The 25,806-nt window shown below is 34.4% G+C and overlaps 1 protein-coding gene across 1 annotated transcript; it reads left to right on the top strand.

Moving 5' to 3' along the window:
- The first annotated feature begins 13,205 nt into the window (after positions 1-13,205).
- LOC144998509 (Leucine-rich repeat protein kinase family protein) lies at positions 13,206-17,059 on the top strand. Its single transcript, XM_078958254.1, has 2 exons — positions 13,206-14,703; positions 16,162-17,059. Exons 1-2 carry the CDS (start codon positions 13,410-13,412, stop codon positions 16,833-16,835), a joined length of 1,968 nt encoding a protein of 655 aa, XP_078814380.1. The 5' UTR covers positions 13,206-13,409; the 3' UTR covers positions 16,836-17,059.
- Positions 17,060-25,806: the final 8,747 nt, after the last annotated feature.

Genomic DNA, 25,806 nt, shown 5'->3' with positions numbered 1-25,806 from the left:
ACTTTCCTTCTCGCAGCAGTTTGTTTTTTGGAAGACTTCAGACTACAAAACCTCTGCGCGTGTGCTGCGTGGCGCAACACTTGACTTGCCTCTTCTAACCTCTTCAGCTTTTATTTTTTCTAAGTGTTTTTTAAAAAAAATTTGTATAACATTTTAATTTTTTTTTTTTAAACTTTGATTTTCTTAAATTTTTATTTACGGATGTGATACAATTTATTTTTATAATTTCCACGATTGGTATTTTAACTTGATTTTTTTAATTTTTTTTTACCATTTTATTAATAATATTTTCAATTTCAGTTACATCTTTTTTAACGTGTGTAATTTTTTACGAACTTTGTAGACAACGTTTGCAATACTTTCTTAATTTTTTTATTATTTTCTTTTTTTAATGTTTTTTAAAATTAGTTTTTTTTTTCTAGAATAAAACTATTAGCTTCGTTTACATTTTTTTAAGTTTTTTTTTAAAGTTTTATATTTTTGTTTTTTACATGTTCTTGTTGTTATTATTTCAATGTTTTAAGACTAGAATTATTAAATTTTAGTGTTGAGAACTATTTTCAGTTTATAAAATTAGTTTATTTAAATTTTAGTTTACTGCAGCAGTCTGCAGATGTTAAAAAACAAACTTACTTCTTATTATAGGCTGCAGCCGTTTGTTCCACCTCTTCTGCTACAGAGGATTGCAGAGGTGGTCTGCAGATTTCATGAATTTTCGTTTCGAAAAAACAAACAACACCTTAGTGATGACACCTAAGCGCTTGGCCAGGCTCAGACTAAGTTGATGTGTTCAATTGTAGTCTGTTGTCAGTCGTCATAAATCGGAAGTCGGGAAACAGTATAGAGAGAATAATGGAAATTCATGTCTTGTGTCTATACGATATCTTGAGAATGGAGAAATATATGATCCCTTATCTAAAGGACACACGTATCTGATAAGCTCAGAGTTGACAGCGGCTTATGAAAGCTACGATTGCTGATCTGTTTTTGAAGTCATACGGAAAATAGTTATTAGACTTATCCAAGTGGGTTATTGTTGGATTAGTGTCTAAGTCCATAACTATTTTGGTATGTACTTGACCTGATTATGAGTATGGTCCTTTTGGGTTGCCTTCACCATAGCAATATGTAGGATGAATTAAGGAGAGAAAGGTTTAATTATGATTTATTAATATATTATAAGAATATTATATTAAAGGAGAAATCATAATGTTTAATTAATATTAGTCAAGAATTAATTAAGAATTAATTTTGTGGTTAAAAGAGATTAATTAAACTTAGGGGGCTGGAGTTGTAATTATAAGATAATTACAATTGGGCTATGGATTACCTGATAATATATAGGTTCGACGAATTCTATGGTAAGCCCATAAGGAATTCGTCCAAGGGATATGTTTAAGGAGTCCATGGGCTGCTTAGGGCTTAAGCAGTCATATTAGGGTTTCCTAGTTGTAAACCCTAATAGCCTACATGTATATAAAGGGCCCCTATGCCCCAAAAACGTGGCTAACACTTGGATTAGGGTTTCCAGCCGTTTTTGGTGCCTCCCCTCTCTTCCCTCTTCATCCAAGTTGCTTAGTGGTGTTTGTGACTCCATTAGAGGTGCAACACTCGAGGCACTAAGCTTTCTGAAGCCAAGGATTGATTGTTATTGCTATATAACAATCAAAGGTTAGATCTAAACCCTATCTTATATTAATATGATTAATTGTATGCTAGATCTAGGGTTTATAGCTTTGGATATTCAATTGCATGTTCATTAGAGAAACTAGATCCAAAAGCTATTAGGGTTTGCATGTACACCATAGGATTGATGTATTGCTCAAAACCCATCATATTGTTCCTTAGCAAATTTGAACAAATCTAATTCGTTGGTTCCGCTTTGCTGTTGCGCCTTAAGCAGCTTGTAAATACCATTGAATTTGCTGCACTGCTTAGTTATTTGACCCCATTTGCTGCTCAATGTAACAGCCCGTCATTTCAAGTCAGTAAAAATCGAGTCCTGTAACCTCTTTGAGAAAGGAATTTGAATATCATCGAAAAATGAAGTATTCAAAAACTCTATTTGGAGTACGCTATGTGGTAGGTATCGTCTTAAGGTTTCCAAACATATAAATAACACAAAAATCCGAGTTATAACGAAGAAGTTATGACCATTCTAAGTTTTCCGACGAAAACCGGCAATACGAAGTTACGTGAAAACGCAAAGTTTCAATAAAACACTTTCTGACCTTAGGTGTCTAAATGAAAGTCATAGATATCGTTAAACTACAAACGTGCATAAAAAGAACGCTCAAATCGGACATCGTATGAAAAAGTTATGAATTTTTAAAGAAATTCCTTAATCACGTCATTTTAATAAATAAATAATAAAAATAATTTCGGAATTTGCCGACGAAATCTAAATGAAAGTTGTAGATCGTAGTCTCACCTTCGCGGGGATATAAAGAATGTCGAAAACGGAGTTCGTATGAAGGAGATATGAATTTTTGAAGTTTGATAAATAATTTATATATAATTTTTATTAAAAACTTGGTATTATCCGAAGGAGTCAGCACCTAGGGCCGAAGTACGCGCCGCGTACCCTCGTACGCCCCGCGTACTCGAGGCCACGGCCTCGGATCGTCCACGTCGCCCCTATGCGAGCCTACCCCCCCGTCCCGTCCGAAGCGCGATGCAGCCGAGGATGCGGTCAGCGATGACGTCCCGTACGCACCGCGTACGGGAGTACGCCCCGCGTACGTGTGCCTTCCAGCCCCCTATAAAAGGGATGTGAGGGCTCCCGGAAAAATTGCTCATTCACTCTCCTTTTTCTTGCGTTTTGCCTCGTTTTCCGTGCTCGCATTACCCTGAAGCCCTGGTCATTTTGTGCAAGTCCCGAAGGTCGATTTTACTCCCGAGAAATCCCGAGAATCCCGAGGAAAATCCATTTCCCGAGACGAAACTCTGCCCGGTTTTCCATCTTGCTATCTTCAAACTTTCAAGTGAGTTCATACCCCTTTCAAACACACTTTAAATACATTTAAATGCTTTTATACTCTTTTAGGATGGGGCATGCAAGTAAACATACGGTTATTATCGTGTATTTTATAAAGTTTCACTCCGCTTGTTTTACCGATTAAATCACTCGGAACTCATTAGTATTATGGAAAACTCTTGTCATACTTTGTGTGCATTAGACTTATGCAAAGTATATAATAATTTCAAAGTACCTTTCATTGTTAAGTCGTTTTATACATTCTAAAAACTTATGATTTATGCTTTGTCAAACATTGTGAAAAAGGATAAACTTTGCGTACAAAAACTATCACTTTAATACAGGCTTAGTTGAGAATCCATGAGACGTGTATATCTTCAAACGTTACTTTTCTTTATTAGAAAGTAATGCTACAAGTCATGTCTATAACCAGAGTCTCCCGTTCGGAGAACGTGTCAAATGTGTATAGATCTATACGGGAAGTCATGATCCCGCGCCCTGACTGTTAGCTACAGTCCGTCCTTTGGGGTGACAGTTGTCATAACGCTGCGATGCCTGAAGAACGTCGTTATAGGCATATTATGTTTAGTATGGATATAACACTCATCAGATATACAATTATTATGGTATTATGCTTTTATGAACGAGTAACTGTTAAAACTATTCTTCATCTATCAAATGCAATCTTCGTATAACTTTATTATATAAAACTATGACACAACTTTTAAGAACGTCGTTCTCTTGCGATTTTCGGTCTTAGAGACTGCCAGTCATGTTAGGAAAATAAGGGTTTTTCCTGTATACAACCCAAACAACTAATAGGAAGATAAGGGATTTTCCTGGTACAATTATTTACAACTTATGACACGAACATTCATATGCATTTCATACTTTTATAAGAAAATAAGGGTTTTTCTTGGAAGACACAACAAATCATATCTCAACCATTAGGGAAAATATGAGATTTTCTGGATCTAATACATTCATTTTCAACACAAACAAGTCATAACTCTTCACACTTGAAATACTGAGTTTTCTGGAAAACATACACCCATTTTGGAATGGCATCCAATTTTTATAAACTACTTACGAACTCACCAACTTAATTGTTGACACTTTTTCTTTGAATTAACTTGTATTCTCAGGGAACCGCTAAGTAGGTTTAGGAATCAACTTTTGGGATTAATGCGCTGGCGTTAATTACTTCTTTTGAATGATGTTTATGTATTTATCTTTTGAACGTGTAATGAATACAATTATGTAAAACATCTTGGAAACTTTAATATATATATATATATATGGTGGTGTGTACTTTCCTTTCTATGAACTGTTATGATACTGAATATGACGTCTTCCGCCCCCGAACGTTTCCGCCGTTCTGGTTTGGGGGTGTGACACTCAACACGTCATTGTTGTGATAAAGATTTTTCTTCAATATAGCATGAAACTTGCCGCGCACCGCCCCATCAATAAACTTCTTTCTTCATTCCATTTTTGCGGAGTTCGTCTTTTGAAGTAGCACACCAAGCCACCGTCAAAGCATATTCGTCCTCCGGTGTCCACCATTGTGGAACGTCTGCATTTTCTGTTTCAATCGCTATCGATTTCCCTTTCGATTTTTCTTTCTCTTTCCCTCTCCTACTACCTCCCGCTTCCACTTCAACCGATGGTTGTGTTGTAGGCGATGGTTGGTTGGTTGTTTGTCGCATCGAAGAAAAAGTAGGGAAAAGATTTTTGGCGTAAATTTGGATTTTGACCAAATAGATTTTGTTGAAGGTAAAGTGAGTTGAGAAATTGTAGTGGTGGTGAAACGGAATTGAAAGCGGCGCCTTGGTATGAGGTTTGTGGTGATCCTTGAAACGATAAAATGTTGAAATAATTTCCATAACTCGTAAATCCGAGAGGCGAGGTTGTGTTTGGTTGTGTGTTTGGATTTAATGATGTAAGGGAGGGGGTGTTTGAGTTTTGATCCATTTTTTGATTAAAGAAAGTGTATAAAATATAAAGATGATGATAGAAAGATATAAAAGTTAAATTAAAATGAGTATATATATATATATATATATATATATATGTATATATATATATATGTGTGTGTGTATGTGTATATATATATATATATATATATATATATATATATGGGGAAATGATCAAATGAGAACATCTAAAAGGTTGAGAACGCGAGAACAATTGTGGACCAATCATTTCATAAGGGCAAAAAAGAAATTTGACAAATGTAATTAAATATGGATAAGTTAGGATAATTAATTAGTTTCTATAATTATGTGATGCATTTATTTTCCCTGATATTAAGAATCTAGTAAACTTATTTTTTAGCTAACAAAATTAATTAAATATCATTTAACATGATTTAAAAAAACGTTTTTATTTCTTATTTTATTTTTTATTTTATTTACCAACAACATATTAAAAATATTGAAGAATTTGCCATATTATCCAAATATTTTTAACGACGCATGAATTTTTTAACGACATATTAAAAACACATTTGTAATCATATATGAATATTGTTGTAAGCTTTAATGTACAAAACATAATTTGGATATAAAAGATTTCTGTACAATCATATTATAATCTTAAATGAATAAAACACAACTTTTAGATAAAAAGTTTTCAATAAAATCATAATTATAAATGAATAAAACACATTGCATAAATAAGTAGATTATACATCTCATCGTAAATAAATGATACAAAACAAAATTACAATATACTAATTAACTATTTTCCCTACAATCAAAATTAATACAACTCAAACAAAAATTTGAATACAATAATTAACTATTATTCTATAATTCATAAATGAATAAGTCACTTTGCAGTGTTCGTTTAAATTCCATAATCATAAATAAATAGGTCTTAAACATTTCCACTTTATAGTATTTTCTTGAACACGATCATTCCAACATTACATTCCAAAAGATCTTGTATTTCACTGTATAAATGTAGAAACATAAATCTATTACAGTTTTAATCATAAATGAATAAAATACAAAGACAAATACGAAAATACATAATAATCATAAATGAAAAAAAATCATATTATTCAATTCATATATGATTAGAGTCTTACTTATTTATGATTAAAGTCTTATTCATATAACTTCATTTATATATTTTTACAAGCTTATATAACACATAAATATTACATAAAATAGTTTTTTTCACATAATTTCTTTCCAACTGCATAGATTAAGAGGAAGCAGAGACGATTCCATGATTCTAGCTTGAATATTTCCATTATATATTAAAGAAATAGGTTACAACAATGTGTTCTTAAAAAGTTGCCTACAAGTGTAATGAAAATGTCCATTTTCATATATATGGTTTTGAGCTTTTCATTCATTATTCATCTAAAAGTTGATTTTATCCACTGCACTAACTTTAAAATCCCCCATAGTATTAGTAAAGTGATATTGCGAATTTTACAACTCACCTCACTCGGCACTTGTTCCTAAAGAACATATAAGTTTAAGCCCTGACAGTAATAGGGAAAGATGCATGTTGGAGGCTATGTTGGGGTTTTGTATTCATCACCCAAAGTTGACCAAAATTGTAGACAACCAAAATCGGAAAAACCAAACCTGACCAAAACTGTAGACAACCAAAATCCACCAAGAAAATTACACCATTTGATTGCTAAATAAACGTAATATAATGGTAAAAAGGGGTATCGATCCTCGGGGAAATGGTTGTATTCAATCACCAATGCAATTCAATAGAACTAGTGAAATTAAACTAACTAACTACAATTAAACTAAAGGGAGGGGGGGTTGATTACTTGAAAACTAAAATACTTGAATAACTAAAAACTTGCAATTAAGCAAGATAGTGAGATGCTCCAATATTGGAGATAGTTGGTTAACTAAGGCAATTCAACACAACGAACATTTGTGTGTTTATCATTAGGATCTAATACAAATGTTATCCTTCATCCCAAATTGGTTATAACAATCATGAAGCATGAGATGCCAAGATTCCTCATAGGTAGTATGGAGGTTGGGGAAGCCCACAACACACCTTCTTAATTAAGATCAAGGCTCAATTGAAGCAAATGATCCCAAGAAATCAATTAGCCTTAAGAATGAAGGAATCCCCAATTCCTAGAGGATGTCAAATGCTTACACATCCATAAAGGAGTTATGATTCATAAGCTAGAGATGATTTCCACCATCATAAAGCCTTTGTTCAAGATAAAATCAATGATCTAATGCAAAATCAATGAAACAAATCAACCATTGCTCAATCAAATACTAAGCTCATGATCAAAGCATCAAATAAGCATAAGAATTGTAAACTGGAATCATAAACATGGAATAAATTGATAATCAACATAAATCCTTCAAAACCCACAAACATTCATTGGTTTTTAGACAAAGTATTAAGATCAATAATCTAATTGCATAAAGAAACTACCTAAGATTTGGAAATATGAAAGGAAATGGTTTCTAGCTCCAAAAATCGCCTCTTGCAGGTCCCCAATGGTGAAAAATCATCAATGAGCCTCTAGATATGACCCCCCTAGGTTATAGCAAGCCAAATGACCAAAATGCCCAAATTGGGCAGTTGCATGGGTACCCGCGCGACGAAAATTCTACCCGCGCAAATGTTGCTGTAATGCTATTAGTCCTTCATTCCACCACTCCACCCTTCCACTACCAAAGATTCCTTTGGTCCCCCCTTGTCCATGCAATTTGAATCCACAAATCATCATTTAGCCACCAAATGGATGCTCCAAGCCCAAAATTAGAAATTTATGATCAATCTGCACAAGCCCAAATAATCCAAGCTAATAACTTTCAAAGCCCAATTCTTCTTCTTTGATTCCGTCAAGCCCAATAATGCCTCGGGAGCCCACTAAGCCCGTCTCCAATCAACCTGCAACCGCAACAAACTCCAAAACCCTGCAAAATTCCTCATGCAACATAAAAAGCACCCGACGCGATCCATACTAAAGAAAAATAAATAAAATACAATGCAATAATGATAAAAAGATCTAAAAATCTAAAATAAACTAATAAAAATAAGGAAATAAAATAAGCTATCACGGAAGCCCCAAGAACAAGAAGTCGACGAAAAAAAGAAGCAATCATATGAACATAAGCAATCATATGAATAAAAAAAGAAGCAATCAAGCCAAAATGCAAAACAGAACCAGAAAATAGAAAAGGCCAAAACCTGAAATATGTCCACAGTTGTCTGCTTAAGGGTAGAAAAAGCAGCGACGCCTGTTGACGTGAGAGGTTAGGGTTAATTGATGGTTAGTCGATCATTGCAGATTACGGTAGTCGATGGTTACTGGTGGTCCTCTAGTGGTCTGGTGGTGCCGATGGTCACACAAGTGGTGGTGGTGATGTTAAAAGGATTTTTGTGGTGTGCGAGAGGTGGAGATGGTCGCTCGATTGAGAGTGGTGATGGCTCAAATTAGGGTTTAAAGGTTTGAAATACGTGAGTGAGAGATAGGGGGAGAGAGAAAAAGAGATTACAACTTGACAAAAATAGACTGACCTTTAATGACTATATTACCCTTTAGTATATTAAAAATTTACAATATCATCCCATGACTTTTAGAAATTTACAATTTCATCTAATGACTTTTATAAATTATATTAGCCTTAGATCATAATATTTGAAGAGCTCAGATTTATTCTCGCGTTCTCAACTTTTTTTGTTTTTTTCATTTTATCTTATTCCTATATATATATATATATATATATATATATATATATATATATATATATATATATATATATATATATATATAATTTTTTTTATTTTGAATATTGACCGTTTGCAACGGTCATTAGCCCAACGTTCAATTTTTTTCCCGTTTTAATATGTCGCAACGCCCACGAGAATTGGCTCGATGAGATGCAAAGAGTACGGGGGCGGTGTTCCCCCTTTTATGACGGCGTTTCCGCCATCCACCTCAGCTACGTCGATTCTCGTTGAGACCCATACCGTCTCGTCTTAGAAGCAATAACACATTAATTAAACTCAATAAACACTAATATATGCAATACTTGAAATCATTAGCATGAGTTAATGTTTAGAAGAAATAACCAAAGTTAACTCATAATTAACTTTCTAACAACATAGAAACCTTTAGTTTTACAAATGTTTAATTTATTTTATAATTTACTTCATTTAATCATATTTATATATGTTTACATTAATTTACTTTATTTTGTTTTTGCAATGTTTTTTATTATTTATTATTTTATTTTTTATTTTTACTAAAACGGCATTCTAGCACAAAATACGGATGTTACTACCTTTAGTCCTTGAAATCACTAAGAAAACTAAATGTCATAACTAAGATTATGTAAACTTGATCCTAATAAAATGCTAAGCTTGGATTCCACCTTATACCGTTACATATGCTTATTGGAATCAAAAAAGGTTTTCCTACCACTAAAAGTAGTTGCCCAAAGGTAGTTCCCATATAACGATAAAAAAAATATATTTGCTGATAATGGGGTTTAAAATAATATATGAACTTGTATCCTCCTATTGTTGGTCATCTATGTGATCGTCTAGGGGTATTAAAAAATGTCTAGGGATGTTCAAAACTATTTGTATACGAAAATTCTGAGCAAAAAGTATCGAAATGGATAATTGAAGATCGTATACATGAGATCTCATATGATGATGATGATTAATTTACTATTTTTAAAATGGACATTGGACATTAAGAGTAGAAAGAGAAACTGAAATGAAAAAATATTACCTTCGCCTGATGGAGTCATGAAGCTTTTTAGACTATTAACAGTTTCAAGGACCATACGTGCAACTTTTGAAAATAATGAGGATATCAATTTTGAAAACTTAAAATGTAGATTGGTGTAAACAAAGTAGACCAAAAGTGTAGTTTACTCTTTATAATTTTAAATCAATTACTTGTAAAGTAATTAATCAATAATTACTTTTTTTACGTAATATTAACTGCAAAATATAATTATGCTTGCTTTTCAAATATCTGGAGTCTGGACCATTTCAAGTTTTCAACCAACTCTCTATTACGTTTGGGCCCAACAATATTTCAATCAATTTTCATTTATTTTTCGGCCATTATTTGTTACGTACAACGATTAAGCGCTTACGTACAACACCATAGAGCGTTTCTGCCGTCTACAAGTTCTTAAATCTATAGTATTAAATTAAATGCAACCAATTAATTATCTTTTCAACACGATACACATTGTTGGCGCATATGAACATGAATTATTCTAACTAATTAAATGTATATTTAATAATATCCAATTTTAAAAAATATACATTTGAAGCTTGAGGATATTTTGTCAATTCATATTAACATGGCTTAAAATGCTATTTATATGAACTCTATACACTGTTTATTTATTTTTATTAAATTATGTGGAAAATCAAACTTTTGTAATTGATAAATTATTAATTAAGGAAAAAACATAATGATTGCATGACTTTGGTACCTTACAACACATATTAGTGGATCCTACTTCAAAAAATAAATATATATTTTCACCTAAATACTACAAAGAAAAATACAAAATAAAACAAATTACACCGAGGCAATATAAAAGAATCCAAAATGAGAAAATTTTCACCAGCCTAATCATAAAGAACATCCTTCTTCAACAAGATAAATACTAATGATTCCCTTATAAAAATAACATTTCAAAAGGATAAAATTAATGATTACAAAAATATTATGTGAGTTGTGAAGTTATTAATGATGCGGGTGTAAAATAGATAAGATTTTCTTTGGTGCAAGTTATCTCAATTTAAGCTATCAAAAATATATATCAAACTAGTCTATCCAAGCTTATAAATTATTTTATTTATAAGTTACAATAAGTTATTTTATTAAATATTAAATTATAATAAACTAGCTTGTTTATTTATGCCAAAGAGGTTCTAACTTCTTATGAGCTGAAAAAAAAATGTAGGATATCCTAAAATAGCTATTTAAAAAAAAAAAAAATCTATCACAAAATATTTTTGTTTTTTCACGAAAAACATGATGAAATATCATTTTTTATGAATTTTTTTTTTTGAGTTCACGACAACATATTTCAACTTTATAATTTGTTTCGAGAAGTTATCTTTCTAGTATTTTTTTCTACAAATAAAACGATAAATATTTGTCTAAGATAATATGTCTTTTAAATATGAATAAAATTAGGATTAATAAAAATCTAAGATGTTCGGTTCTCATGAGATAGATGTACTAGTTTATGGATACCTATTTTGAATTTTCTTTTTTTCATCCCATGTGTTTTGTATGAGAACATAAAATATTTTTAGTTTATTAAGCTTGTTATGTTTTACTCTGGTAACTAGTAATTAGTTAACACTTTTTGTTTTGGGGTAGAAGGCAAATAAAAGGAATGATAGAATCACTACACTATGAAGGCTAACTATACCTTTTTGATAAAATATTTTTTTAAAATATTTTTTTAATTGATAAACCCAAAAATGAGTTTATAAATTAGTTTTTATTTATTTATTTTAAATTTTACTTAGACTAGCTTGAAAACATTTTTTTAAAAATATACTACTTAATTAATTATATAAAATATCTTTTTTTAAAATGTTTTTTATGTTATTTTTTATTTTTTTAGCTAAATTATCAGTTAGTTTACTAAACGTTATTTTATACCGGTTAACTTTTTAACTATCAATTAATTTTTTCTTATAATAGAATTTTTTCGCTATCAATTAATTTTTCAGCTAACAACTAATTTTTCAACTAATACGCTAAACATAATCTACAAGTGATGTACCGAATATATTTAAATTTCATAGAAAACTTATGTTAGAAAAGCTTAAAGTTTTGTTTATTCCATGAAAATGATATAATTTTTGCCATATATATATATATATATATATATATATATATATATATATATATATATATATATATATATATATATATATATATATATATATATATATATATATATATATATATATATATATATATAAGTTCGTGAATTAAATGTCGGAAAAAGTTATTTCATAAATTAATTTATGAGTCAAACAACAAAGATTTTTGTATAAATAAACAATAATATTGTGATTTATGTTTAACATATGATTATTTTACGATATACATTTTCATGTTTCTGGTATCTTTTTCTATTAATTCTGAAAGTAGGTTTATTTAATTGTACATATAGACAAAATTTTCACCTTCAATTTTAATATATATATATATATATATATATATATATATATATATATATATATATATATATATATATATATATATATATATATATATATATATATATATATTCTAGAATTACAAATATACATACTGTCAAAGTTCAACCTTAATTACTTTAAATAAATAACAATAATCTATTATTAAATAAAATAACTAACAAACATATAGATTTGATATATTATTAGATCATTCACATTTTTATAATATTCAGTTTTGTCGTGTACCCATTCTTTTTATATCCCAACTAAACAAATGCAATAATAACATTTAAAAAATTGTTTCTACCGGCACACACTAACAAGTATTTTACATTTTTTTTATAAATATATTAATATATTAATAATTAATAATTACTCAATAATATATAAATATAATTATAATTACTATTATATTAAAATAATTATTTAATAAATAAAAAAAATTATATATAACCGTAGCGGATAAACAAACAATAAGGTGTGCCGCAACCAAATATAATATAGTATTAATATTAGTTAATAAGTATTGTCACCGTTATAAAACTAAAAATAAATAAATATTGATAAACCCGATTTAATAGTTTACGCACACATATTTGAAAAATGTTACTTATTATAACAATTACTATTTTAACAATTTTTTCATCACATTGATTTTTTGAATAAGTTTATTACAAATTTAGTTATTACATACGATTTTAAATATTAATTCGTTTAAACAGATTTACAATATATATTATTGTTTTTATCTTATTGTATTATACTAGTGTACTTGTCAATTTGTTACACAACTATGTTTATTTGCAATAATGTTGCTACCAAATTTGAGTCTTTTTATTTTGGAATTTATTGTTATCAAATTTCTGTTGAAACTTAACTGATAGTATATATTTTTTAGTGAACTGAAATATATATATAAGATAGATTCAGATTACAATGTTTTATTAAATAAAAAAAGTTCTTTTTAATTGTTGGCTGCCAGCAAAACGACACTACTTTTTCTCCTTTTCCTTTTAACAATATTCCTTCATCCATCCATCCACCTCTCGTGATTTATTACTCTCTCTCTCTCTCTCTCTGACCAGACATTCTTTCTCTCTCTAAAACCTCCCTCCCCCCTCTAATGGCCGCCTGTCGCCGGAAACCTCCAAAATAACCACCGCCCACCACCTACTCATCTCCCTTTCCTCAACTACAAACAAAATCACAGTGCATTTCTCCCATGGCTCGTTTTGCCATTTTACTCTTTTCACTTTTCCTTCTGAGCCACCGACTCACATCCGAGCCGACACAGGACAAGCAAGCGCTCCTTTCATTCATCTCTCAAGTTCCTCACGCTTCTCGTATCTCATGGAACGCGTCGGAATCAGCTTGCTCATGGATCGGCGTTACTTGTGACCCAACTAACTCCTCCGTCATCTACCTCCGTCTACCTGGCGTCGACCTCGTTGGGAGCATACCACCGAAAACCATTGGAAGTTTATCTCAGCTCCGTGTTCTGTCACTCCACTCCAATGGCCTCACAGGCGGCCTCCCTTCTGATTTCTCCAATCTCGCTTTCCTTCGCAGCGTTTACTTGCAGGATAACAGGTTTTCCGGTGGGTTCCCACCGAGTCTATCCGAGTTGACTCGTTTAACCCGTTTAGATCTCTCCCGCAACAACTTTTCCGGCTCGCTTCCGTTTTCCATCAACAATTTAACCGAACTCACTGGGCTTTTCTTAGAGGACAACGCTTTTTCCGGCCAACTTCCGAGTATAAGCCCGGCGAGTTTAGTCGCGCTGAACCTCTCAAATAATAATCTAAATGGTTCGATTCCTACGTCGTTGGCTTCGTTTCCGGTATCTGCATTCTCCGGGAACATTAATCTCTGCGGTGATCCTTTACCCGCTTGTAATAGCTCATTCTTCCCTTCCCCGGCGCCATCTCCATCTTCGGATGAACCACCGGCATTACACAAAAAATCAAAGAAGAAGCTATCAACCGGGGCAATTGTCGCTATTGCAGTCGGATCGGCGCTTGTTCTAGCTTTATTGTTGCTAATCCTACTCCTCTTTTTACGAAAAAAGAGAAATCAGCGGAGCAAACAATCTCCAAAACCTCCGTTACCTGCTTCAACAGCTGCTTCCAGAGGGGTTGCCGAAGCCGGGACTTCTTCATCTAAAGACGACATTACCGGCGCGTCGACGGAAGGTGAGAGAAACAAGTTAGTGTTCTTCGATGGCGGGATTTACAGTTTTGATTTGGAAGATCTGTTGAGAGCATCAGCTGAGGTTTTGGGGAAAGGGAGTGTTGGGACGTCGTACAAGGCGGTGTTGGAGGAAGGAACGACGGTGGTTGTGAAGAGACTGAAAGATGTGGTAGTGACAAAGAAGGAATTCGAATCACAAATGGAGGTTTTGGGGAAGATGAAGAACGAAAATGTGGTTCCATTGAGAGCTTTCTATTTCTCAAAGGATGAAAAATTGCTTGTTTCTGATTACATGCCTGCTGGTAGCTTATCTGCTCTTCTCCATGGTAATAATTTCTTCATCTTTCTCACCACATTTCGAGTTATTTATTCCATTTTTGATTGATTTATTGCATTCAAATTGTGGGTTTTCACGGGTTTGAATCTTCATCATCTTCATTTTTAAAGATTTCAATGGAAGCTCTTGAATCACATGAATGTTGATTTTAGGATATGTTCCAGTGTACAAGTCTTGTTGCATTGTGTACAAGCTTAAACCTCTGAACATTGACTATGGTCTATAAGTAAAGCCAATGATAGAATTAGGTAGTTTGTATGGTACATTAGTGGGGTGGCAATGGTCACAAGTCACTATCCATTTTTCATTATGCATCAAAGACTTGTACTTTCTACATCAGTAGTTGTATTTTGCACACCTGTCTAAAAGATTTCATAAAAGTAGGCATTGGGTGCAAAATGCTTTATTTTAGGGACCATTTTTTAGCCCTTGAATGAAGCTCTTAACTTGTGTATTTTGCAACTCAAATCATGCTATAAAGACTTGTACTTTATGCAATAGTAGGCGTGTCTTTCACCTAAAAACACTTGGTTTTTTTTTAGAGTATTTTTTGAGTACACGTCGCTTAGAATTTGGGACCTTATGGTTAAATGGTGAAATCAGTACTCATATAATATTAAATTCACAATCTCCATCGTATAAAGACTTGTACCTTATGCATAAATAGTTGTTCATCACGCAACTGGTTTTACCTTATAAGATTTGAGACATTTGTTTAAAAAATTTATGATCTTAGGAATAAATAAATAAATTTCATATGTGAAAATGCTCATTTTAAAATATAAATAATGTTTTTAGTCATACGAGTAAATATCTTAAGATGTTTGTTTAATATTAAATATTCCGTTATTTTAAAGTTTTAAAGCACAAATATACGTAATTGTCGGAAGTATGTTTTTTTCCCTTTTAATAATGACATCCATGTGGTGTGAAATGTGCATCCCGGCGCATGATATCTGTGTGGGCTACCCGTCTTTCTTTTACGCAAGTGAGTAGTAGTAAATGTTACACATCAACTCCTTTAATAAACTAATAATTGCTACACGCCCCCCCATGTTTCCCCACCAACATGCTTTTCCACCCTTTGCAATCATGATGAAAGAATGTTTTTCCATTTTTGCCCCTTATTGTCCCTTTGTTTTGTTTTCCTTCAATCTCACGCTCCTTCGCTACTTACACATGTATTTCCCTTTTTGGAAATTTGGATATTCATTCATGAGTACAACCGGTTGATGCATTGACTAGCTGTACCCTACCCAACAACCAACTAAAGCATTGATGAGTTGCATAGTTAAACCCTTTATTGGGATATCACAAATTCATACAACTAATTAATTGATCCACTTTTATACGATTTACATCTCACATGATTTTATACATGTACAGTGTGGGTCAGCACAGGGGTTGTTGTTGTACAGTGTACTAACGAAACATGATTATTTTGCAGGAAGTAGAGGATCGGGCCGGACGCCGCTAGACTGGGACCACCGGATGAGAATCGCACTAAGTGCCGCCAGAGGAGTGGCATACCTCCACGTCGCCGGAAAAGTCGTGCACGGCAACATCAAAGCATCAAACATCCTCCTCCGGCAAGAAACCAACCGCGACGCGTCCGTTTCCGATTTCGGTCTCAACACGCTGTTCGGGGGGTCAAGCTCCCCGAACACACGTGTCACAGGGTACCGAGCACCAGAGGTGCTCGAGACCCGAAAAGTCACATTCAAATCGGATGTGTATAGCTTCGGGGTACTCTTATTGGAGCTTTTAACAGGAAAAGCTCCAAACCAAGCGTCATTGGGTGAAGAAGGGATTGATTTGCCACGGTGGGTACAATCGGTGGTGCGTGAGGAATGGACTGCTGAGGTTTTTGATGTGGAATTAATGAGGTATCAAAATATTGAAGAGGAAATGGTTCAATTGTTGCAAATAGCAATGGCGTGTGTATCGACTGTGCCAGATCAGCGACCTGCGATGCAGGAGGTTGTTAGGATGATGGAGGATATGAATCGCGGGGAAACGGATGACGGGTTGAGACAGTCATCTGATGACCCGTCTAAAGGGTCGGATGTGCATACGCCGCCCACCGAGACCCGAAACTCGCCAAATACTGTCACACCGTGATCCGGATAATTTGAATGAAAATAGAGTAGAGATTTTTTTTTAAATATTTTTTGTTTTTGGTGTTTTTATGTTTCTTTTCATATTTTGAATTGATTTTTATGGGTCGGGTTGGGTTGGGGTTTCATGGGCAATACTGCATCACTTCATCAGTGTTTATGTCATTATGTGTTATTCTTTGGTAAATCTCAAGAAGAAATTGTTGCATATGGTCGTTTTTTAGTTCATATCTTAAGTTTGTTTTTTTAATACTTTATATTACTTGTATTAATTTTTATTCTCCAAATATAACGTCTTTTTCATGGAATATTGAGATTTTTTTAAAGTTTACATTTAATATGATTAATGTCACTCGCCGGGGGTATCTCTAAATTATTATAACGCCTTTTTGTTTTGGTTTGTTTTGTTATTTAACTGGTTGAATGATATATAATAAATTAGTATTTAAAATTTATTGTTATTTTTTGCAAACATGCTTAAATCATAGGTTATAATTTCTGTATTTCTTTGGATAAGTCGACTTAATTTGAATGTTATATTTGAAAAGTCAAATGATTATAAAAAAACAAATTAGCTATAAACAATAAAACTGAAAGAGTCAAAAGCAACTCACAGTATAATATCATATTAAATACTTCAAATTTAATAGTAGTAATCTCAAAATTATTTGAGTTACTTTTAAAATAAACTCAGCAATTTTTATTGTAAAATTTTATATTGATCTTTTTCTCTTTTTCTTTACGCAATACAAGGCTTTTTATCTTTAGCAAGACTACAGTTCGAATTAACACATTTGGTCTGCAAAAGTTTTTTTCAAGTACGTAGTTCTATAAGACCAAACGGTATACACTACATGAAATCGTCCCTGGTATATGTAACATTTTGATTTCCAGGTATGATATTTAATTAAATTATATGCATTTTGTCAAGGGAACTAGACGAGTTGGAGGCCCCAACTCGCCGAGTAGAGATTGAGATGGCCACATGATTTTTAGAGAGAGAGACTAAGCCTTTCATTCCGCCTCCTTTATCACCTTAACCCACTAAGAGAAACCCTAATCGAGCTATTACCATTTGTGTGTGTGTGAGAGAGAGAGAGAGAGAGAGAGAGAGAAAGAGAGAGAGAGAGAGAGAGAGAGAGAGAGAGAGAGAGAGACTAAGCTTGTATGTTTTAGTGCATTCTTTGAAGGAGTTTGAGGAGCAAAAGGTTTGGAACGAGAAGGAGCACTTGAATTCAGTATTCTTTAAGTGTTAGTTGCTATTTAGAGGTAAAAAGCTATCACCTTGACCATTTGTTTGTTAGATCTCTTCACTCGGGAGTTTATGACCATTTCCATCTTCTTTTTGAGTCCTTTAGTCTTTTAAGCATGCCTTGAAGATGAGACTTCAGATCTGGACAGTATGAGGTCCCTTAGGCCAACAGATTCAAGCTTTATCAAGCTATTGGCAAACTTTCATGCATTAAACCCTTATGGAGCTTTGGGTTGGCAAACTTAGCCCTAGATACCATGCATGGATGTAAAGCTTGCAGCTTTATGTGATATTTCAGCCTTAGAAGGCTAGATCTAGAGTATGAGGCCTTAGTTCTGTTAAAAACGTCTGAATGAGCGAATGAACTGAAGGGACTCGACAAGTTGGTGAGCTAACTAGACGAGTTGGTTAGGGTTTTCCCCGATAGTCTGGACGCATTACAAACTCGACGAGTTGGTGAGACAACTCGACGAGTTGAGTTGGATTTTTCCGATATTTCAGAACGAAGGAACTCGACGAGTCGCATAGATGCACTCGACGAGTTGGGTTAACATGGACTGTTGACTTCCATTGACTTTTAGGGTTTGTTCAAGTTATGGATTACGGACCATGGAGGGATAAAATGATCTTTCACCCTTTCCGAGAATTAGAAAAAGCGTTAGCTGTTATAAAGTGTTAATTAGAGATGATTATGATATGTAGGCGGAGTCTAGACCGATCGTTGAGTACGAGACCTACCTGCTTACGTACGAGGTGAGTCTTCTCACTATACTTACTTGATTGGTAATACTTTGTGACCAGAGGGTCTTATCTGAGTATTGACCAGAGGGTCTTATGTGCTTATACTGACTTATGTGATATATTATGCATTTCGTCTTTGTGATTTATGCTGTATATTATTCTGTGCCTTATTGAGTTAAGACTGGAGGGTCAAAACCGAGCTGTGAGACCATAAGTTCCTCACTGAGATACCGGACCGGAGGGTCCAACCCGAGCTGTGAGACCGAAGGATCTTTACTTAGATACCGGACCAGAGGGTCCAACCTGAGCTGTGAGACCAGATGGTCTTCACCGAGACACATAACCGGAGGGTCCTTATCAACTATAGCCATGAGAGGCTAATTTATAGTGTGTGTGGTATTTTGGGGAACCCACTAAGCTTCATGCCTACAGTGTTGTGTGAAATGTGTTTCTGGTACCTCTTAGGATCGTGAAAAGGCGCCAACTTGATTGTACACATTTTGTTGTATTATGTTTTTGAACAACTTATACATCTGTTGGGTTTTTGAGAAATGTGATATTGTGATTTATGTGATTTTAAAAATGAATAATTTGTTCGAAAATTTAGAGTGTTACAGTATACGTGGCTAAGAACCACAATCGTACACTTTAACGCCCGTAGATCCGGGCTATTCAATTTAGAGACGATAAGCATCAAAAATGACTTTTTGATGGAAGATTATTTAGAATGATTAATCTTAACCAAGTTGTAGTATATGTCACAAGGTTTCCGTGCATATAAAGAACACCAAAATCCGAGTTATAACGAAGAAGTTATGACCTGTCGAAGTTTCGCGACAACACCGACACGACGCTGAATGACGTAAAAAGTGAATTTACGTTAGAGTGATATTTATCCTTATCAATCTAAACGAAAGTCGTAGAGTTCGTTAAACCATGAGTGTGCATAAAAAGAACGTCCAAATCTGACTTCGTATGAGAAGTTATGATTTTTCTAAGTTTCGACTTAGCAGTATGCAATCCGAATACTCGATTTGAGATCAAGCGGTTTTTAGCCGAAACAATCTAAACAAGAATCGAAGATCTCGTTAATAGTAGTGAAACGATAAAAAGATAGGCGAAAACGGACATCGGATGAAGAAGTTATGAATTTATAAAGGAGTTTTCCTATCCCGGCCTACTAAAAATAAATAATGAAAATAAATTCAAAATTAGCCAACGGAGTCTAAACGAAATTTGTAGATCGTAGTCTCACCTACGCGGGGATATAAAGAACGTCGAAAACGGAATTCGTATGAGGAAGATATGAATTTTTGAAGTTTATTAAATAAGTAAAGTATTTAATTTAAATAAAAATTCGGATATTATCCAAAGGGGGGAGTCACCGGGCTTATCCACATTACGCCCAGCGTAACATAGAACTACACCCAGCGTAATTCGGTTTTCAGCCCCTATAAAAGGATGTCATGGGCAGCCGATTCTTTTGCTCATTTCTTCCCTTTACTCGCGTTTTTGCATCGTTTTTCGTGCAAGAATTATCCCGAAGCCCCGGTATCATTCCCGAGCCCTGAAGCAAGTCCCGAGGCCCCGAAGATCCCAAGAAATGCAATTCCCGAGCCGAAGCTCTGCCCGCGAGGAGTCCGGTTTTTGTGAAAATCTTCCAGATCTACCGAAGAATACAACTTCTACAAGCCGTAGTGTTGTCCGATCATCTGATGATCAAGTGAGTGTATGGTTACTTTCTTCTAACGCATAAATATTAAGTATTTGCTATGAAATACGTGCTATGTGTATAATATAAAGTTGTTTATATGTGTGGGTGTATAGTCCCTTTCATAAACACGAGTATAATATAAGCATTGTTTGAATGTATTAAGTATATGTTTAGGTGAACGTGTGGTTACTTTCTTCTAACACATAAATATGAAATATTTGTTATAAAATACGTGCTATGTGTTTATATATTGTTGTTTATTTGAGATGAGTGTGGAATGGATGTTTTATATAGTTTTTAAATGAGTTAAACTGTATATGTATTTTGTATCTACAAATATGTTGGGTAGAACATGGGTAGATGAGATAGTTGGTATGTGATAAAATGATGAGGTATGAAAGATGCGCTTAAGAATAATATCAGTAGATGCACCAAGTAGTGAATGTCGTAATCCTGGCAGATGCGCTTATAGGATAATGTCGGCAGATGCGCCAAATAGAGAATGTCATAATACTAGCAGATGCGCTTATAGGATAATCATAGCAGATGCGCTTATAGGATAATGTCGGCAGATGTGCCTAAAAGAGAATGTCATAAACCTGGCAGTCGCGCCTCATAGTGTATGACGTAATCCTGGCAGAGGCGCTTAAAGGATGATGTTGGTATATGCGCCTTATGTAGGAATAGATTTTGTGCTAATTCCTTAGGTCAATCCTTAGGAATGAATGAATGACGGGTTGTTGAATTCTTAGGGTAAAATCCTAAGAAATAAAGAAGATAATGGGGATGGGTAATTGGGTTGATTGTTTGATGGTTGAATATAATAATTATATTATTGTGGGTTGAAAACCCTATATGCTCACCAGGCTCCCAAGCCTGACCCACTCAGTTTTCTTTGTATCACATATATCGATACGAAGATATATTTCACGGAGAGATTAAAGGAGATGTAAAACCTTTAGTGTAAATAATGTAAGTTCTGTTTATGCTTATGTGTCTGTATCGGAACATGATATCCCAATATTTTGTTATATAATGAAAATACATTTCTTTAAAGAAATGCTTTGATAATTTTTATCATATTTTGTTTTAGGAACAAATTCCGCAACTGTTTTCTTTAAAAGATTACTCTGATTTTAAAAACAAAGCATAAACAAATCGGTCTTTTCTGGCCGAGAAATTAGGGATGTCACAGTTGGTATCAGAGCATTAGTTTAAGCGAACTAGGAATTTGTAGGATTTTTAGACTTAAACTTAAAATGCTAAGTGAAATTTTGAGATGTGTGTCTGTTATGTTTTAAACACGAGCACTAGTTTATTTTAGCAAAGTTGCCTAAAATGCTTTTATGTGCTAAATGTTATATGTTGCCATATATGATATTATTTGTTCGGATCTATGGTCTATTGCCGACCGGATCTGGAAACCTTATGTGTATAGGATTCTAAGCGTACGTCTACGATATTAGAACTAGCATGTAAACGTTTCGGAGTGATAAGGATGATTTGAATATCTATCATGAATAAGGATCTAATTTCACCTTATTCGGTGTATAGATAAAAAATGGTGAGAACAAGAAGTGTAGTTGGAAATGCTGATGAAAACAGGAATCAACCAGCAGTGATTGAGCAAATACCTATCATAGCAGTAACACCTGAGCCGATAACAATGGCTGGTGTACAATTGATGATTCAGACGATGTTGGATCGTCAGATGGATGAAACGAGACGTTTGCTTCAACAGAATCGTGAAAAACTGTTAATTCAAGTGGAAGAGCCCGAAGTGAATGAAGGGCACTCGGAAGGTGGAAACTTCAATGGATCTGTTGGTCAAGCCAACCCACCAATAGTTAGGCAAAACAACCAGAATGGAAGGAATGATGGAATGGGATGCAAGTATAAGGATTTTATGACTTGCAAACCATCGACCTTCACTAGAAAGGAGGATCCGATCGGAGTTATGGATTAGATATCGGAAATGGAGCTAGCCTTCATGACGTGTGGTTGCAAGGGCAAGTTACAAACCATATTTGCAGTGCGTCAGTTCAGAGGTGGCGCTGTGCGCTGGTGGAACACTCTGGGGAAGACCCTAAGCCCTAACGAGCCACTGCAACTGTCTTGGGCAGAGTTCTTGGTGCAATTCAAGCGCAAGTTCTGCTCGGCCCAAAACCTGCTAGAGTTGGAGAACAAATCTCTGATATTGAAGAAAGATAACATGTCAGTGGATGAATACACTAATTCCTTCACAGACAATATGGAGTTTGGATTTTGCATCTTTCCAAACGAGTTGACAAAAGTCGACCGGTACGCAAAGGGACTCCCATGGGAGTATGCGGTGCCAGTGCGTTAGGCACCTACTCTAGAGGCAACTATTTGGGCTGCCAAGTCTGTTGAGAATATGATCAACGGGAGTACCGCCAACAAGATTGAAGTTGGCGAGAAGAGAAAGTTGGAAGGAACTTCAGGTTCTAATGAGAAAAGAAAATTCTCGAAGCCTGGAGGAGGAGGAAGAGATGAAGCAAGGTGGTGCAATAAGTGCAAGAAGAAGCACTCAGGAAAATGTGGCGTGGAGGTGACATGTTTCAAGTGTGGAAAGCATGGGCACTACGCTGATGAATGTATATTCAACAAAAAGGTGTGTTACGAATGTAACGAAGAGGGGCACTTCAAGCAAGACTGCCCAAGGAAAAATCAAGCAGCAAGGCTAGAGGCACCGCCAAAGCCAAAGGCAAGAGCATTTCAAATGATCCTTGATGAAACAAATGACAATGCAAGGAATCAGAAATGAGGATTTTATATCCAAAGATCAAGTTATGAAGGAGCAGTGTGAGTAGTAACTCATGGTATAGCCTATTAGAGGAATAGTATATGGTGAACTTGAACTTTTGTGTAATAGTTTCAAGAAAGTAATATAAACCCTAGTTTTATTATCTGTTGTGTTGAATGATTGTATGATTTTCTTGTATGATGACTTGGTCAACTGCGAGACAATACTTGGGACGAGTATGAGTAGGTGTGAATGGTAGTAGATGCATATACTACCGGAAGCACAGGACTCGCACTTGGATCAGGGAAAGTCACAAGGTTACCAAGAAGTTAGTAATTGATTCCGTTTTGTTCAAATGTGTCATTACCTTTGTTTCAGTAGTGACTAGTAAGATGATTGTTATTCCGACCCTAGTGATCATATTCAAATTAAGTCTGACTACGGTGGGTATGTTACGTGGTTCAGAGAACCAAGTTCGAAGTAACATGTGACGTAAGTCAGAAGATTGAAGTTAATGTGATCATTGGTATCGCACTCGTTGTTCATAAAGTTTGTAGCTAGAAATGCTACATGCTGAAATGTGATTATATCACATTAGAATATGAAGGAAGGTATATTCCATTCTGGAATTTAACTTTAAAAAGACCGAGTCTAAGCTTCGCATCGTACGATGAGAGGTCAGTAGAGCACGACCTATCGGTCTGTTACAATAGATAAAGGAAAGTGTTTATCCTGAGAAGAAGAAGGAGTCCACAATAAGGACTTATTTTGTAACTTGGAGGTCATGAGTGAGAGTACAACATAGTACGAAAAGCAGATGCAAGATTGGGCATCGTCTGCGGTCAAGAAAGTCACATAGATAAATACTCTTTCGAGGAAACATAGAAGTTACGGTTATTACCTAGGATGAAGAAATAACGTGTGGAATCATTATGCAAGTCCTATTTCGTTGATGATTTCGGGACGTAATCATCCTAAGGGGGAGATAATTGTAACGCCCGTAGATCCGGGCTAGTCAATTTAGAGACGATAAGCATCAAAAATGACTTTTTGATGGAAGATTATTTAGAATGATTAATCTTAACCAAGTTGTAGTATATGTCACAAGGTTTCCGTGCATATAAAGAACACCAAAATCCGAGTTATAACGAAGAAGTTATGACCTGTCGAAGTTTCGCGACAACACCGACACGACGCTGAACGACGTAAAAAGTGAATTTACGTTAGAGTGATATTTATCCTTATCAATCTAAAAGAAAGTCGTAGAGTTCGTTAAACCATGAGTGTGCATAAAAAGAACGTCCAAATCTGACTTCGTATGAGAAGTTATGATTTTTCTAAGTTTCGACTTAGCGGTATGCAGCCCGAATACTCGATTTGAGATTAAGCGGTTTTTAGCCGAAACAATCTAAACAAGAATCGAAGATCTCGTTAATAGTAGTGAAACGATAAAAAGATAGGCGAAAACGGACATCGGATGAAGAAGTTATGAATTTATAAAGGAGTTTTCCTATTCCGGCCTACTAAAAATAAATAATGAAAATAAATTCAAAATTAGCCGACGGAGTCTAAACGAAAGTTGTAGATCGTAGTCTCACCTACGCGGGGATATAAAGAACGTCGAAAACGGAGTTCGTATGAGGAAGATATGAATTTTTGAAGTTTATTAAATAAGTAAAGTATTTAATTTAAATAAAAATTCGGATATTATCCAAAGGGGGGAGTCACCGGGCTTATCCACATTACGCCCAGCGTAACATAGAACTACACCCAGCGTAATTCGGTTTTCATCCCCTATAAAAGGATGTCATGGGCAGCCGATTCTTTTGCTCATTTCTTCCCTTTTCTCGCGTTTTTGCATCGTTTTTCGTGCAAGAATTATCCCGAAGCCCCGGTATCATTCCCGAGCCCTGAAGCAAGTCCCGAGGCCCCGAAGATCCCAAGAAATGCAATTCCCGAGCCGAAGCTCTGCCCGCGAGGAGTCCGGTTTTGTGAAAATCTTCCAGATCTACCGAAGAATACTACTTCTACAAGCCGTAGTGTTGTCCGATCATCTTATGATCAAGTGAGTGTGTGGTTACTTTCTTCTAACGCATAAATATTAAGTATTTGCTATGAAATACGTGCTATGTGTATAATATAAAGTTGTTTATATGTGTGGGTGTATAGTCCCTTTCATAAACACGGGTATAATATAAGCATTGTTTGAATGTATTAAGTATATGTTTGGGTGAACGTGTGGTTACTTTCTTCTAACACATAAATATGAAATATTTGTTATAAAATACGTGCTATGTGTTTATATATTGTTGTTTATTTGAGATGAGTGTGGAATGGATGTTTTATATAGTTTTTAAATGAGTTAAACTGTATATGTATTTTGTATCTACAAATATGTTGGGTAGAACATGAGTAGATGAGATAGTTGGTATGTGATAAAATGATGAGGTATGAAAGATGCGCTTAAGAATAATATCAGTAGATGCACCAAGTAGTGAATGTCG

Source organism: Lactuca saligna, chromosome 5, assembly GCF_052625555.1.
Source record: "Lactuca saligna cultivar CGN05327 chromosome 5, ASM5262555v1, whole genome shotgun sequence".
In the NCBI taxonomy this organism is placed as follows: Eukaryota; Viridiplantae; Streptophyta; class Magnoliopsida; order Asterales; family Asteraceae; genus Lactuca; species Lactuca saligna.
Note: the sequence above shows the minus strand (reverse complement) of the source record. Positions and strands in the feature narration are given on the sequence as shown.

Coding starts and splice junctions, on each gene's coding strand:
- LOC144998509 (XM_078958254.1), top strand. CDS start 13,410: ATGGCTCGTTTTGCCATTTTACTCTTTTCACTTTTCCTTCTGAGCCAC. Junction 14,704..16,161: donor CTTATCTGCTCTTCTCCATG/GTAATAATTTCT, acceptor ATTATTTTGCAG/GAAGTAGAGGATCGGGCCGG.